Here is a 17,982-nt window from a genome sequence, read left to right on the forward strand (position 1 = left end):
GGCGCCGGGGAGAACCTCCTGCCAGCGGGGGCCCGGGATATTTTTGGACCGTAGGGCCAGCTGGACGGCCTTCCATACCGTCCCATACTCCCACTCCACCTGCCCGTTTACCCGGGGGTTGTAGCTGGTCGTCCTGCTCGAGGCGATGCCCTTACTGAGCAGGTACTGACGCAGCTCATCGCTCATAAATGAGGATCCACGGTCGCTGTGGATGTAGGCGGGGAGACCGAACAGGGCGAAAATGGTGTTGAGTGCTTTGACGACAGTGGCAGACATATCGGGGCATGGGGCGGCGAAGGGGAATCTGGAGTATTCGTCGACCGCGTTAAGGAAGTACGTGTTTCGGTTGTTGGAGGGGAGGGGCCCTTTGAAATCCACACTGAGGCGTTCAAAGGGGCGGGAGGCCTTCACTCGATGCGCGCGGTCTGGCCGGAAGAAGTGCGGTTTGCACTCCGCGCAGACCTGGCAGTCTAGGGTGATAGCCCTGACCTCCTCAATGGAGTAGGGCAGATTGCGGGCCTTTATGAAATGAAAGAACCGGGTGACCCCTGGGTGACAGAGAGCGCCGTGTAGGGTCCGGAATCGGTCCACTTGTGCGCTGGCACATGTACCTCGGGATAGGGCATCGGGAGGCTCGTTGAGCTTGCCGGGGTGATACAAAATCTCATAATTGTAGGTGGAGAGCTCGATCCCCCACCTCAAGATTTTTTATCATTTTTGATCTTGCCCCGCTGTGTGTTATTGAACACTGACCGTTGGTCAGTGAGGAGAGTGAGTCTCCTGCCAGCCAGGTAATGCCTCCAATGCCGCACAGCTTCTACGATGGCTTGGGCATCCTTCTTGGTGGATGAGTGGCGAATTGCGGAGGCATGGAGGGTGCATGAAAAGAATGCCATGGGCCTGCCTGCCTGGTTGAGGGTGGCGGCCAGAGTGACGTCTGATGCATCGCTCTCGACTTGGAAGGGGAGCGTCTCATCGACAGCGTGCATTGTGGCCTTGGCGATGTCGGCCTTGATACGGTTGAAGGCCTGGTGAGCCTCGGCCGTCGGGAGAAAATGGTGGAGTGAATGAGTGGGCGGGCCTTGTCCACATAGTTAGGGACCCACTAGGCGTAGTATGAGAAGAACCCCAGACATCGTTTCAGGGCCTTGGGGCAATGGGAGAGGGGGTGTTTCATGAGGGAGCGCATGCGATCGGGGTCGGGCCCTAGAACTCCATTTTGCACCACATAGCCGAGGATGGCTAGGCGGTTGGTGCTGAACACACACTTCTCCTTGTTGTATGTTAGGTTGAGGAGTTTGGCAGTGTGTAGGAATTTGGAAAAGTTAGCATCGTGGTCCTGCTGGTCGTGGCCGCAGATGGTGACGTTATCCAGGTACGGGAAGATGGCCCGCAGTCCGTACCGGTCAACCATTCAGTCTATCTTCCGTTGGAAGACCGAGACCCCATTAGTGACGCAGAAGGGAATCCTAAGGAAGTGGTAAAGGCGGGCGTCCGCTTCAAACGCAGTGTACGGTGCGCCTTGCGAATGGGGAGCTGGTTGGTCCACTATCGAGAAGACGCGGTTTCGAGGTTGTGCAGCCGGGACTGGTCGATCGTGATGGAGGCGAGCTGTAGCTGGTGTTGGAAGGCGCTGTAGCTGGTGTTAGAGGCGCTGGCGGATGTATGACGACCCTTTGCCCGTTACGAAAGCATCCCTGATTAGCAGTTCGGAATGTTCAAAGGCCGAAACGGCCTGGTAATCGCAGTCCCTCGCCAGGGCGTGCAGGGCACACCAGAAATCTTCCACAGACTCACCGAGGAGTTGATACAACAGTGGTGACTACCAGACTCTACATGCTCAACTTCCTAATACAGAACACACGAATAACAAAGACAAATATAAATATACATTTCATAACGGACTTAATACGGTCAGAGAAATGGAAGTATCCATACTGTAAGATACAATTGGCAGTCTAATGCAGAGGTGGGACAATATTGAAAACTAAGCATAGTTTCTGTTATTATCGCACGCCTAAAGTCTGCATTTATTCTATCATGCTGTCACCATCCGTGACCGCCCCCACCATCTGCATTTCATCCAAACATGTTCAAACCCAATATAGACTTCTCTTGGCTGAGGTGTGGAGTGGTCGGAACCTGTATTCGACCAACCCCTTCTTAATGCAACCATGTATTGGTTGAGGTCTGTCTTAACCAACCAAACTCCAGGGGGGAGCAGCTGTATACAGTTTCGCCCAAGGAGCACAGAGGTCTGACCTGAGGAGGGGCTGGGAGGTTGGGGGGGGGGGGGGGGGGGGGGCCAAATTGGAGGGCAGCAATCACCATAGGGTTGCTAAGTTTAAATAGCATGTGAGGTCGGTCCAAAGGGACCTCTGTAGAAGAGTGAAGAAGAGGATGAGTTATGACCTGAGTCACTGAATACATTTTTCGTCCCACAACAACCGGTTCTGGTCTGAGACTTGCCCAAGTGTTTGGTACTGTAAGTAGCCAATCCAGATAATGGGGATCGGAGGGAAGGAGGGGTTTAGTGGTGAGAGAGGTGCGAATGGTCCGCGGCAGGCGAAGAATGTGTGGGGTCCCTGGGTAGGGCGGGCGAAATGCTGTGACCACTTACTCGAGTGTGTTGAAGAACAGGACGAGTGTGTATTCCTAGGAAAGAGCTACTCCCTCGGTCTGGATAGACTGGTGAGTCAGAACCATTAACAACAGATATAGTAATATGTTGGGTGTCCAAGGACTGATGACAGGACGAGAGTGTATCCCTGGGAAGGGTCTACCTCCTAGGTCTGGATAGACCGGTGGGTCAGAACCAGTAGGGATCGGAGGGAAGGAGGGGTTTAATGGTGTGAGAGGTGCGTATGGTCCGTGACAGGCGAAGAATGTGTGGGGTCCCCGGATAGGGCGGGCGAAATGCTGTGACCACTACTCGAGTGTGTTGAAGAACAGGGCGAGTGTGTATTCCTAGGAAGGGGCTACTGCCTCGGTCTGGATAGACTGGTGAGTCAGAACCATTAACAACAGATATAGTAATATGTTGGGTGTCCAAGGACTGATGACAGGACGAGGGTGTATCCTTGGGAAGGGTCTACCTCCTAGGTCTGGATAGACCGGTGGGTCAGAACCAGTAGAATCAGATATGGCAATATGTTGGGTTTCCAAGGACAGATGATAGGATGAGGATGTGTGGTTGGTGGAGTGACACCTACGCACAGCAACAGTGAAGATTGGAGTCTGATCGGGGGTGGGTGGGGAGAATAGGGTCAGGAAGTGAATATAAGTGTGTTGACCCCAGTGAAATACACCGTGGGGAAGGATGCACGTACAAAGAACAATACAGCACAGGAACAGTCTCTTTGACCTCCAAGCCTGCGCAAACCATGGTACCTGCCTAAGCGGGAACCGTATGCACATAAGTGAATATAAAAATTGCTCTGAGTAGTAGGGGTCAATCGTGGTGTTGTGTGGCAGGCACACTATGTAATATGGGTTGGTGGTCTGCTATCCCTGGAGGGGAAAGACGGCTCAGCGTGAGTGCTGATGATGAAGGTGCTCTCAGAGTCTGATCAGCGAAAGGCGAGGAACAATTCGAACTGCAAATAACATGCAGGGAGGAGAAGAAGGAATGGGGACACAAGGGTGAACAACACACAAACAAAGAAGACATGCATGCGTGGAGCACATATGATGGGGCAGGTTCCATCAGAAATCGTGTGCCATGCTTATTAGGAGGCATCCGATTGTAATCATCTGGACACCTCAGAATGTTTGTGCTTCACGCACCTCAGAATACTGCGTTCCGTAGTTTTCTTATAATACCCCCATGGGAGGTTCATTCATGGAATCATCTACCACCCCTGGTTGGCAGACCCGTGTCTGCCAGCTGCTTGCATTCATTGGGTTCAGGGTTACCGTGTCCTGGTCCTCAAATCGTTCGGCTATTCTGACCAACCGTCTGGCGTGGTCCCATGTTCAATAGGGGGACTGGGGAGTGTGGGTGGTTGTGGGGTGGTTGCAGTATGGGTGGGAACTGTTTTGTGTAGGTGTCAATGATGACCAGCACATCCTCAAATCTATTTCTGCATGTTGAGTGTGGGCCGATGTAATCCACATGGGGATCCGTCCAGGGATCCTCCACAGGTCAGGCGTGTCCTATATGTCTCCTCCTGGCATCACCATCAGGAATATTCTGGGCGCAAATGAGGCAGCCCTCAATGTAGTGAGTGACATCCTATTTTAGATTCGGGCACCAACATAATGGTGGTCCGTTATGCTTCCCATGCCCTGGTGTCCGTGTCTGCCATGGGATTGGTATATGAGCTGTTTTCAGTCCTGGGATAGGTACCGCATCATTCCCTCCGTTTAAACAAATCTGTCCTGTATGGTCAGCACGTCCTCCCATGTTTCGTTGGAGGCCAGGAATCGCCGTTCAGGATCTGTCCTGAATGTCGGTGCGTTGGGACTGAGCTAGTTTGGCTATATTAGTCTGGAAGATGTCAATCACATTCATCGACTCACCTCCGGGTGGCTGTCCGTTACGGGCACTGGTCCTGGCTAGGGCGTCGGCCATGCAGTTGCCGGGTGGGGGCTGCGTGGATAGCTCTTCACCTCAATGATGCAGTAGGTGCTACCTATAGTTCGGCGGATGTTTCCCGTGTGCTGTGCTCACATCCTTCCACCAAGTGTGCCCTGCTGCCCCAAGGTATGTCTCGGTGCCAGATAAGGTCTGACTACATTTGCCAACCTCTCCCTTTGAGATATCCCCATACTACCCTCTCCCATATGGGACACCTCTCTGCTCCTATCTTCCGCACCTCTACAACCCTACCTGTTGTCCGAGCTGCCATATTGACGTTAGTGGGTAGTGGGCCAATTAGACAGTGGGTGCAGCTTGTGGCTGTGTTCCGGCCCTAATCCCTCAGAGGCTGTGTGCAAATCTGCCAGGTCGACCCTATCCTCCCTTGCATGCACCTTTTATCCCTTGCAGGTTTCGCGACCTTTTGGGCGGTCCCAGGTAGATATCCAATAGATCAATCAGGGCTCAATCACCCTGATCGATCTCAACAAATTGGTGGTGGACACCCCGATGGTGGGGCGGTCCCAGTCGACCATGGCCGTTAGTGTCCATGGTATGTGGCCTTCCCAAATAAGGAAACCAACGCCACCAAGTCTGCCACATATTGGTACTTTCTACCTGGGGCCCATTGTCCCAGGATGTCCTTTCAACGGTCTTTTCCCTGAGTTAGTTTCTGCAAGGTCCGAGCTGCAGCCCTTTTATATTTGCAAGCTGCAGCCTGTCTCTGTCTCTGTGTTGGCCAATTTCCCATCGATCTGTGCAGGCGGCCATTTTTGATGCCCACACCCTTACCCCCTCACCTCCAGCCTGTTATCTGTTGGTCCTCCCGGTCCTGGCCCCAGTCCCTGCTGCCAGGAGCTCCGTTGCTGGCATTGGCCTCACTGGGGGCTGCCGTGTGTGTAGCCCTGGGTGGTCCCCCGGTTGGTGGCTGCCGGTTGGGCGGGGTGTTCAGTGCTGGGGGGGCACTGTGGAGGAGGGATGGGTGCAGGGGTTGGCGCACCCATACGGCTGGCGCCATTGCATAGAACCAGGGGCCAGGGTGGGTGGTTGGTCAGTGGGTGTTCAGCGGGATGGTGGTCGGTGTCTGGGCACTGCCCCAGTCCCAGGGTGGGGGGGAGGCGGGGGCACCCCGGCTGCTCGGCCTGTCCTTCCCTCCCCTCCCTTCCCCCAGCCCTGGCAGCACCCACCCCCCACCCCCAGCCACAGCCAGCACGCCTGGTGTCTAGGCCGGCAGCCCGCAGTCACTCCACGCCATTTGCTTCCGACGCTCTCCCACTTGGCAGCCAGGACAGCAGGTTCACGATTTATGAGAGCAGAAGTGAACTACGCCGTTGGGAAATTGGCCCATTGGAGGCACTGAATTGCGGAGGCCCCGGAGCATCGGGCGTCAGGCCGATACTGATATGCGTACTATACTTTCAGGCCTTGCAGCGGGCGCTGCATTTACACCATTTTGGGGATGCCAGAGCATCCCAATCTGGCGTCAAATCAGCGTCTAATGTGATTTCGACATTGGAAGCATCGAAGATTTTGGCTTCGGCAAACGGAGAATCCAGTCCGTGGTCTGACGAATGATTTGTAGAGGTGTAGCATTACTTCCTTGCTTTTATACTCCATGACTCTATAAACCAAGTATCCTATAAGCCTTCTTAACAATTGTTTCAACTTCCTGACACCTTCAGAGAATTATGCACTTGGACCCCGATATTCCTCTGCCCCTGTACTCCCCTCAAAGTTGTACCATTGAGCCTGTATTGTCTCTTCATGTTTCTTCTCCCAAAATGCATTGCCTCACATTTCTCTACATCAAAATTCATCTGCCAGGTGTCCAATTGGCCAGCTTGTCAATGTCCCTCTGAAGTCGCTCAGCGAAATCCTCACAATTCACTATTCTCCCTAACTTAGTATCAACTGCAAATTTAGAGATTTTGCCCTCAACACTTCTAAATCATTTATGTTGTCATGTGAATGTCCCTTTAAGAAAAGTGTGTTTTATCAAATGGTTGCAGTGATGTCATTGTGTGGGTGGAGCTGGAATGTGATTCTGCTTTTTCTTTTGGTTTGAGCTGGAAGCTCTTGGCTCTGCATTTTAGTTTTGCTTTCAGTTGGAGAGCTGCATTCAAACCAAGCAGATGTATATTGGTCTATCTCTCTGTATGGCAAACAAAGGCTGGGATCTCCCGCAATTGGCGTGATGGCCGGACACTGGCGCCAAGAGCGGCGCGAACCATCTGGCGTTGGGCCGCCCGGAAGTTGCGGAATCCAGTGCAGCAGGGTAGCATGGTGGTTAGCATAAATGCTTCACAGCTCCAGGGTCCCAGGTTCGATTCCCGGCTGGGTCACTCTGTGTGGAGTCTGCACGTCCTCCCCCTGTGTGCGTGGGTTTCCTCCGGGTGCTCCGGTTTCCTCCCACAGTCAAAAGATGTGCGGGCTAGGTGGATTGGCCATGCTAAATTGCCCGTAGTGTCCTAATAAAAGTAAGGTTAAGGGGGGGGTTGTTGGGTCACGGGTATAGGGTGGATACGTGGGTTTGAGTAGGGTGATCATGGCTCGGCACAACATTGAGGGCCGAAGGGCCTGTTCTGTGCTGTACTGTTCTATGTTCTATTTCCAGGGGCTAGGCCGGCACTGGCGGGGTTGGCGCCGCGCCAACTGGTGGCGAAGGGCCACCGTGGGCAGGAGCAACTTGGCGCATGCGCAGAACCGTCGGCGTGTTCTGACGCATGCCCAGAACCGCCGGCGTGTTTCCTGCGCATGCGCAGAGGGTTTCTTCTCCACACCGGCCATGGCGGAGCCTGACAGAGGCCGGCGCAGGAGGGAAAGAATGCCCACAGTAGGGGCCAGGCCACTGTGGGGGGCTTCCCCTGTGCGCCCCCCCCCCCAGGACTCCGCGAGCCACCCTCCAAGCCAGGTCCCGCTGGGATGGACCATGTCCTTTTCACGCTGGCGGGACTGGCCGAAAACAGGCAGCCGCTCGGCCCATCGGGGCCCGGAGAATTGCCGGAGAGGCCACTGCCAACGGTCCCCGACTGGCACGCGTGATCCCGCCTGAAAACCGGCGCCGGAGAATTACGCCTCCCCTCTGGTGATTCTCCGACCCGGCCCCTCCCCCGGGATCGGACACCCACCCCACAGGCCGCCACCCGACCCTTCAACGCCGAGGTCCCGCCGGCTCAGAGCAGGTTAGAACGGCGCCGACGGGACTCGGTTCTTTTCTGACGGCCGCTCGGCCCACCTGGGCCGGAGATTCAGCGTGCCGGCCGCGTAGAGTGGCCCACAACTGGCACCGTGCCAACCACGCCGGCAGCAATGACGCTGATTCTCCGCTCTGCGGAGAATTGCGTGCCGGCGTTGAGGCAGCGTGACCCGGTCGCGGGGATTCTCCGGCTGGCCCGGGCTGGGAGAATCCCGCCCTTGTTTTTGTTCAAAAATACTTTTTTTTCTCTGTTGCATCACACCTGTAAAGTGGGCCCTTGTGCTCCCCATAACCAAAATCTATTCAAAGTTGTGGGTCAGGTGAACTCCATGATATACTTTGGTGGACTCTAAACCCTGGCCCATAATAATATAAATGAGAAAAAGTAAGGCTCCCAACACTCAGCCCTGGGGAATATCACATTCTACTCATCTCCAGTCTGAGAAATGCCCATCTATACCTACCCTCTGTTTCCTAGCTCTTCGCCAACTTCTAATCCATGCTGCCAAGGACCCATCAATCCCAAATGTTTTTAATTTGCTAACCAACCTGCCATGTGGCACTGTATCAAATGCTTTCTGAAAGTCCAAATATACAGTATCCACGGCACTACCTTCATCCAAAGCCTGTGTCACCTCGTCAAAGAATTCAGCTAAATTTGTCAGATATGTCATTCTCGACCATTGTTTTCAAACTATGATTGTCGTAAGTTCTACCTGCACTTTCTTCTAACATGATGTGGAGATGCTGGTGTTGGACTGGGATGGGCACAGTAAGAAGTCTTACAACACCAGGTTAAAGTCCAACAGATTTGTTTGGAATCACTAGCGTTCTGAGCACAGCTCCATCATCAGGTGAGTCTAACAGTTCTTCTAACAGCCCTTGTTGATGTTATTGACTATTTTGGAAAGTACATTAATGGAAATTGTTCAGGGTGGTTATTGGGCTATCAAATAATACTACTTTCAATTTATCATGATCTGGTAGGTCAACAGTTGTACCTATTTGCAATGTATTTAGAATCTTGAAAGCAGTAATTATTTAAAAATATATTATTTTTTTCCCAAAGGCACAAGTTGTACTAAAGTCTAGAAATGGTGACCCAGAAGAGACTACAAATGACACACCATGGATTTTTCCAAGAACACCTGAACATATTGAGCCAGGAGAAAAGGAATTTGAAATGTAATGATGTAGTTACTGACACAAGTTAATTGTTTAGCATTACAAGTATTACTTATATTACGAAAAAGTAAATTTTAAAACTTTAAGCACAAAACTATCATCTTCCTTCCAGAGTTGTTCCTGATGTACGCAAAATGACAATTCTGTAGATTCCCATTCTTTTAGGATGATTCATGCCTTATTCTTTGGCAAACTAGTTATCAGGACCTAAATTCTTTAGCTTCCTGAATGGGGCACGATTCCCACACTGCACAGTTACACCATGTCAGAGTGGTGAGTTCCAAAATGGAAACTAAATTTGTACTTGGATCTCATTATTGAATAAGTGCCTCCATGCAGCATATCTGCTGGGCCATGCTAAAATTTTATCCATCCCCTGCCAACTCTCTGGTGGCTCTTATTTTTCATTTAGCAACGAAACTCTCTCCTCAGTGTGGCTAAAATCTGTACCTCAGTAGAATGAATGATGAGTCTCTTCTCATTCCTCATTATGGCCCAATGTGGTTTTTCAGCATTGTAGTACATCATCATGCTTATGTTTCCAAAAGGAAATGCTAAAATTAAACTATTACTTTTGCACTAGGAATTCTAACTTACCACATGAAAATATACAATCAAAGTCACCCAGTTTTTGCTTTCTGAATATGTCCACGCCCAAATCAACTGAATTTAATTTATTTGGAAGAACGGCATTCGACTTAACTAACACCCCAGAGCAGGTAACAGCATATATTTTTTAACATGTGGTGGTACTTCCATATTTTTATATCTTTAACTTGGAAGACATTTTGGTATAATCTATAAACCAGTATTGTTATGCAGTGAGATTTGGTTCACAAAGGATTAACTGACAGAAAAGTGCAAACGATCCAGAAATCAATTACAAGAAACTCGAAAACATTCAGATAGTCAGGCAATATCTGTGGACAGTCATTGAACGCTACATTAACCATTCCTAATGGATGGGAGAGGGTAAGGATTAAGGTGGTTAAAAGTTTTAAAACCCTTTGCATATGTACCCTTCACCATTTCTATACCGATGGATAGAATACCTAGCAAGTGCCCCACTATGAAGATTTGTGACATTTCATTTGACACATTTAGATCAGGCTCCCATTATGTAATTGGGATTCTGATTTAAATTTATCAGTTGCCTGCTAGGTTTCCCAGGGCATGGGAACCCTGCTGATAAAAGGGAGTTAGGGAACTACCAGATTTAAGACGATAAATATTGATTACAATACTCATTGAGGGGCAGGTGGAAAGGAGCATCTTTGATCTCTTCACTGTCAATGATGGACATTCTCCCACAACTGCCTCAATGAGCAACCCTCCAATCCTCGTTCCAGGCTCTTTCTATCCTGTTATTTCTCTCTTTGTCCATGCTCAACAAATCATGCCACGGTCCTCAGCTCCCTCTGTCCAAATTGCCACTCTCTTGCCTCACCCTCATCCGTCAAAACATGGGGTGAGATTTTACAGAAAAATTTCGAAGTTTCATTTTGGGCGCGATTGGCAGGGTGTTCTCGATGGCCAACTTGGCGAGAGCGCAGCCCGTATATAAAGGCACTTGGTGCGAGAAATGAACCCCCACGTGCTTCTCGCCATTTCTGGCTGTCTCGCCATCTGATTCAGCAAGCTCACGCCTCAGCGACTTTCCGCTAACAAGGGTAAGTTGCTTTCAAACACTCCCTCACCACTCATTCCAGTCAGCACACAAGCATTGCAGTGCGCAGACCTGCTCCTTGCTTTGGCGATGCTGACCTGGACAGGATTTTCAACGCTGTTGGCACCCTGTTCGCCCGAGAGGGTCGGAGGTCCAGCGGCAGTACGGACAGCATAACCAGGAGGACAGTGTGGACAGCATGATCATGAGGACCGAATCTAATGTAAGGAAAAGACAAAAGGCCTCCACCGAGCTGCAAGGGTAAATTACCACCTTTCTCCTGGCATCAGTTCTGCCAATCATTCCTCAAATTCCCAACCACCCCCACAACAAATCACTGGCTGACACCTCGCACTTTCCCCACATCTAATATTCGTGCTTGTTCTTCAGAACCCCCTGGCACTCACCAGCACAACCCCTTCATGTTCAGTTGCGATGCCCATACATGCCACCTGCTATAGACTATAATAAGTGGGAAAGGGCAAAGAAGGGGGGCGGCTGCCAGAGATCCAAGTCCTCACTCCTTATGAGAAAGGGCCCTGAAGATCACAGGTTGACCAAGGAGAGAGAAGTCATGATAACGAGGTTGCTTGTGCCACAGAGGTGAGGATCCACTGCCTGTTCACCCAGCTGACCTGTCTCAAGTGAGTTGTTCGTGTCAGAAAAAAAATATTCTTCCCTCTCACTAAACACATTCTTTCAAAGGATCTCCATCTGATGGTACAGGGCCATCCAGAGTCTTTCCCCCCAATCCCGCAACCCAAAGGACCACCTCAAAGGATAGCTCCGAGGAAACCACCATCGACTCATCGCAGCTATCACCTCCAACTGCCACCAGTGCAGAAGCATACACCTCAGTGAACAACATTAGTGGACAGACTTCTGGGGCACAGTCTGGTGAACACCATGCAGTTGCTGATGCACATCAGGTGAAGGCAGCAACATCCAAGGAAGTCTGCAGTTAGAGGTCTGCTGGATCCCAGGATTCTGCTGAGTCCCAGTCAGATGCTGAGCCTCTGCACCAGGTTACGCCAGAGCTGATGCAGATGCTAGAACATGGCCATGAGATTCAGGAGGGGATGTCAGCGGCATTCCAGCGAGTGCATAGACAATTGGAGGAACCCCAATGGATATGGGATGCGTGGCACCGAGGCCAACACTGCTATCCTGGAGCACGATGTCATCGATGTCCTGACACCAATGCAGCTCAAAGTGCATCCTGGGAGCACACCTATATCTATCAGCAGACCACGTAAGATCAAGAAGTTGAGGATCCCCTGATTGGGGAAAGGGGAGTTGAGGGTGGGGGTACAATCTGTAGCTAGGGGGATGTGCAATGTTCATTATTAAAGCATATTACGCCTGACATATGTGAAGCTTCTGTCATGCTAATCTTCACAGCCGGCTGCTTGCACCCCCAACATATGTTACCCTCCGCTCCTCCACGGACATAGCCGTCCAAGATCAAACGCCCCTGATTCAGACTCCGTGCAGAGAATGGGTGTGAGCACGCTGTCAACAGAAAGACAGGAGTCAGACTTTGGCATAAACTGAGGAGCACCCGAGCTTATCTCATAATGAGTGGTTATCACTCTCCTGCCTTGTATATTGACCTGCTGACACAGGCCCATCACCCTGGGGTGATGTTACACAGACCCAGTGAGGGTGGAACAAAGAAGTCGGGGGTTTGGGTGTGGTGGGTGGGAAAATGGTGGGGGCAGGGAGGAAGGAGGGGAATGGTGGGAAGGACAGGAATGTGGGTGGAAGGGATTGGATTGGATTTGTTTATTGTCACATGTACCGAGGTACAGTAAAAAGTATTTTTCTGCGTGCAGCTCAAACAGATCATAGACACAGGCATCGGGTGAAGTACACAGGAGTGTTTCATTAATCAGATCAGTCCACAAGAGGGTCCTTTAGGAGACTGGTACCAGCGGGGAAGAAGCTGATTTTGAATCGGTTAGTGCGTGTTCTCAGATTTTTGTATCTCCTGCCCAATGGAAGAAATTGGAAGAATGAGTAAGCCGGGTGGGATGGGTATTTGATTATGCTGCCCGATTTCCCATGGCAGCGGGAGGTGTAGACAGAGTCAATGGATGGGAGGCAGGTTCGCGTGATGGACAGGGCAGTGTTCACGACTCTCTGATGTTTCTTGCGGTCTTGGGCCAAGCGTTGCCATACCAGGCTATGATGCAGCCAGATAGGATACTTTCTATGGTGCACCTGTAAAAGTTAGTAAGAGTCAAAGTGGACATGCCCAATTTCCTTAGTTTCCTGAGGAAGTGTAGGCTCCATTGTGCTTTCTTGGCCGTAGTGAGACGTGGGTGGACCAGGACGCATTTTTGCTGATGTGCACACCTAGGCATTTGAAGCTGTCAACCATCTCCACCTCGATCCCGTTGATACAGACAGGGGAGTACAATACTTTGCTTCCTGAAGTCAATGTCCAGCTCTTTCGTTTTGCTGACATTGAAGGAGAGAATGTTTGTTGTTACACCACTCCACTAGGTTCTCTATCTCCTTCCTGTATTCTGACTCATCGTTGTTCGAGATCCGACCCACTATGGTCGTGTCGTCAGGAAAGTTGTAGATGGAGTTGGAGCCAAATTTTGCCATGCAATTGTGTGTGTATAGGGAGTATAGTAGCGGGCTAAGTATGCAGCCTTGCAGGGCCCCAGTATTGAGGACTATCATGGAGGAGGTGTTGTTTATCCTTACTGAATGGGGTCTATGGGTCAGAAAGTTGAGGATCCAGTTGTAGAATAAGGAGCCAAGTCCTAGTTTTGGAGCTTTGATATGAGCTTGGCTGGGATTATGATGTCGAAGGCGGAGCTGTAGTCAATAAATAGGAGTCTGATGTAGGAGTCCTTGTTGTCGAGATGCTCCAGGGATGGGATCGAGGGCCAGGGAGATGGCGTCTGCTGTGGAGCGGTTGCGGCGGTATACGAATTGCAGTGGATCTAGGCATTCTGGGAGTAAGGAGTTGATGTGCCACATTACCAACCTCTCGAAGCACTTCATTACGATCAATGTCATGGCCACCGAACGATAGTCATTGAGGCACGTTGCCTGGCTCTTCTTTGGTACCGGAGGAATGGAGGAAGGAGAGGAATGAGGAAGGAGGGGAATGAGGAGGAAGGAGGGGAATGGGGGGAAGGAAGGGAATGGGTGGGCAAGAGTTAAGCTGATGGACAAAGCCTCATCCTATGAGAAGTGAACGAGGATGAGGTGTTCCCTGGTCCTGCAGGCATTGTGGATCCTTGCCATCGCCTGTCCTCCACCTACTGGCTCCTCCTGCGGAATCTCCCTTGGCTTGTCCACCATTCCCTCCTAGTCTGGCTCCTCCTCAGACTAGATCGCATGTCCCTCCACCTCCAGCATGTTGTCCCACTGCTATGCCAGGTTGTGGAGCGCACAGCAGACCACCACAAAGCGGGAGACTCAGGTGTTCTGCGATGTACCATCAGAGCGGCCCAGGCATCTGAACTGCATTTTGAGCAGTCCGATAAACCAGTCAGTGGTGGCACGGCTGGCAATATTGGCCTCGTCATATCAGGTCAATGCCTCAGTCTCTGGCCTCAGCACTGGCGTCATCAGCCAGGACATTAGCAGGTACCTCTTATCCCCCCCCCCCAAGAGCCAACCTGTCATCCTGGGGTGGTCCTCGAAGATGCCGGGATCGCAAATGTCCCAGGATGTAGCTGTCATGCGTACTCCCCACAGGACATTAGTGAACCAGATGTATTTTTTTACGATAATCAGCAATGGTTTCACAGTCACCATTAGAGATTTAATTCCAGACTTTTACTGAATTTAAATTTCACCATTTGCCACGGTGAGATTCAGACCTATGTTCCCAGGGGTTACCTTGGGTATTTGGATTACCAGTCCTGTGACAATGGGTGAGATTTAAAGTAAATGAAACAGAGTCCTGTGTCGGGCGTCTTTAGCTGGGTGTTTCCCAACGCTGGTAGCGCCAGCGCAAAGAAAGACCTCTATTAAATAGGACTTTGCTTCATTACTAGTCCTTGGTAGGGAACGCCCTGCAAAAACGAGCTCCGCTCAACAGTGCAGGAAGAAATCCTCCCACGTCGGCCTCTGGACCCCCCCCCCCCCCCCGCCCACTCAGGGTCTCTGAGACAAGGCCATTAGGTCCTGGACGCTGGGCAGATCCGGCATGGACATATTCAAGTGAGACTAAATGTTCATTTGAATATGCAAATCTGGGTCTCGACCCTAATGGGCACGATCCAGATCACGGCGCCTAATGAAATCTTGCAAGGTGTGACAAGGACGTTAAATCTCGCGAGAGGCCTCCCGCGAGATTTATAGGCCTTGTCACATTCTGAGTCGGGCGGCAAGGCAGATAGATTGTGCCCAACATAAGACCTTAAGAGCATAAGACATAGGAGCACAATTGGGCCACTCAGCCCATCGGATCTGCTCCCCCATTCAATCATGGCTGAAATTTTTCTCATTGCTATTCTCCTGCCTTTCCCCCATAACCCCTGATCCCTTTATTAATCAAGAACCTTTCAAAGTCTGTCTTAAACACACTCAGTGATTTGGCCTCCACAACTTTCTGCGGTAAATAGTTCCACAGATTCACAACCCACTGGTTGAAGAAATTCCTCCTCATCTCTGTTTTAAAGGATCGTCCCTTTCGTCTGAGATTGTGCCCTCTGGTTCTAGTTTTTCCAACTAGTGGGAACAACCTCTCTATGTCCACTCTATCCAGGCCTCACAGTATCCTGTAAGTTCCAATAAGATCCTCCCTCATCCTTCTAAACTTCGAGTACAGACCCAGAGTCTTCAACCGTTCTTCATACGACAAGCTCTTCATTCCAGGATCATTCTTGTGAAACTGCTCTGGACCCTTTCCAAGGCCAGCACGTCCTGCCTTGGATACGGGGCCCAAAACTACTCACAATACTCCAAATGGGGTCTGACCAGAGCCTTATACAATATCAGAAGTACATCCTTGCTCTTGTATTCTAGCCCTCTCGACATGAATTCTAATATTGCATTTGCATTCCTAACTGCCGACTGAACTTGCACATTAACCTTAAGAGAATCATGAACAAGGACTCCCAAGTCCCTTTGTGTTTCTGATTTTCTAAGCATTTCCCCATTTAGAAAATAGTCACTGCCTCCATTCCGCCTTCCAAAGTGCATAACCTCACACCTTTCCACATTGTATTCCATCTGCCGCTTCTTTGATCACTCTCCAAGTCCTTCTGCAGCTCCCTGCTTCCTTAATACTACCTATCCCTCTACATCAGGGGTGGGCAAACTACGGCCCGCGGGCCGCATGCGGCCCGCCAAAGGTATTTCTGCGGCCCACCAAGTCATTAAAAAAAAAAAAAATTTAAAAAAAAATTTTTATTTTTTTTTATTTTTTTTTAAGGTTAATGGGGGAGGCTGTTGGGTTACTTACTGGTATAGGGTGGATACGTTGACTTGAGTAGGGTGATCATGGCTCGGCACAACGTCGAGGGCCGAAGGGCCTGTTCTGTGCTGTACTGTTCTATGTTCTATATGAGGCGCCCAGAATCATAACCGGGTGAAGTAATTATTTTACTTAATATACTATGCGGCCCTTTGTGAATTGTGAATTTCTGAATGTGGCCCTTGCACGGAAAAGTTTGCCCACCCCTGCTCTACATCATCGGCAAACATAGTAACAGTGCCTCAGTTCCTCCTTCCAGATCGTTAATGTATATTTTAAAACATTGTGGTCCCAGCACCGACCCCTGAGGCACACCACTCGTCACCGGCTGCCATCCTGAAAAAGACCCCTTTATCCCCACTCTCTGCCTTCTGCCAGTCAGCCAATCCTCTATCCATGCCAGGATCTTACCCTTAACACCATGGGCTCTTAACTTACTTAACAGTCTCCTATGCGGCACCTTGTCAAAGGCCTTCTGGAAATCTAAATAAATCACGTCCACCGGTTCTCCTTTGTCTAACTTCCTTGTTACCTCCTCCAACAGATTTCTCAGAAATGACCTCCCCTTGACGAAGCCGTTCTGACTCAATCCTATTTTATCATGCACTTCCACGTACTCCATGATCTCATCTTTAATAATGGACCCTAAAATCTTACCAATGACTGAAATCAGGCTAAGTGGCCTATAATTTCCCTTCTTCCGCCTCCCTCCCTTCTTAAACAACGGAGTTACATTAGCCACTTTCCAGACCTCTTGGATCCTCCCTGCCTCCAGTGATTCTTGAAAGATCACCACCTCTACAATATCCTCAGCTGTCTGCACCAACACCACCTCCCCCCTCAAAGTGGCAAGTAGGTGGCCAGCCACCGCCATTTGCCCCAAAATATAGGGCCAGATTCTCCGTTTCTGAGACTGAGAGCTGGATTCTCCAATTTTGAGGCTATGTCCAGAGCATGTATCTGGACGTACGACAAAAAAATCGGCACTGCCGCAGCACAGATACTCCGCCCGGTGGTGGGCCAGTAGCCGCGCCATGTAAAACCCCTGGCATTCCCGACAGAAACGGTTGGAGAATTGCCGAGCCCATCCCAACCCTCCCCAGCACCATCTGTTCCCCTTCGGCCCTTCCAGCAGCAACCCGGTACCGCCCCCCCCCCTAGCTGTGTTGTCCCTCTCGTCATACTTCCGTAAGTCAGTCGACTCCTGCTGACCCCGGCTGCTCCCACCACCCCAACGACCCCAATGGTATAACCCAACCGCCATTCCCCCCGACTGGTACAGACCCCTCCCATTCCGCCTCCAGCGCGGGAAAAACCCTGCGCTTCCAGCTTAAACCCCGCCCTCCCCGACCCAAAACGCGGGAAAGAAAAAGGCGCGCGTCCCAGCGGGCCTACAAAACAGCCCCCCAGCTTTCCACCAGAGAGAAAGTAACAGAAATAAATAGTAGAAAAGTCCCAAAAAAAAGGAAAAAAAAAAAAATAAAGAAGTACAAGGGAGAACAAGCCTCCGACAATGTACATCAGTCTCCAACCCCCCCTCAATCCTCAGTTCGAGTCCAGCTTCTCTGCCTGGACAACGGCCCAGGCCTCTTCCGGGGAGTCAAAATAGAGCTGGCGGTCTTTATAAGTGACCCAGAGGCGAGCCGGCTGTAGCAGGCCGAACTTCACTCCTCTCCTGTGCAACACTGCCTTCGACCGGTTAAAACCAGCCCTTTTCTTCGCCACCTCCGCGCTCCAGTCCTGATAAATCCGGATCTCTGCGTTCTCCCACCTGCTGCTCCTCTCCTTTTTAGCCCATCTCAGCACACATTCTCGGTCGACGAAGCGGTGAAAACGGATCAGCACCGCCCTTGGCGGCTCGTTCGGCCTGGGCTTCCTCAACAGCACTCGATGGGCACCCTCCAGAT

The 17,982-nt window shown here is 50.8% G+C and overlaps 1 protein-coding gene across 7 annotated transcripts in view; it reads left to right on the top strand.

Moving 5' to 3' along the window:
• Nucleotides 1–17,982, top strand: part of LOC119952127 (protein SIX6OS1-like) — a 254,058-nt gene that overhangs the window by 179,277 nt on the left and 56,799 nt on the right. For all 7 annotated transcript variants that reach the window (XM_038775715.1, XM_038775706.1, XM_038775742.1 and 4 more), the window contains 2 exons: nucleotides 8,845–8,960; nucleotides 9,544–9,679. In XM_038775715.1, the coding sequence (XP_038631643.1) occupies nucleotides 8,845–8,960; nucleotides 9,544–9,679 (252 nt within the window). The remainder of the gene's footprint in view (nucleotides 1–8,844; nucleotides 8,961–9,543; nucleotides 9,680–17,982) is intronic.

Source organism: Scyliorhinus canicula, chromosome 2 (assembly GCF_902713615.1).
Source record: "Scyliorhinus canicula chromosome 2, sScyCan1.1, whole genome shotgun sequence".
NCBI lineage: Eukaryota > Metazoa > Chordata > Chondrichthyes > Carcharhiniformes > Scyliorhinidae > Scyliorhinus > Scyliorhinus canicula.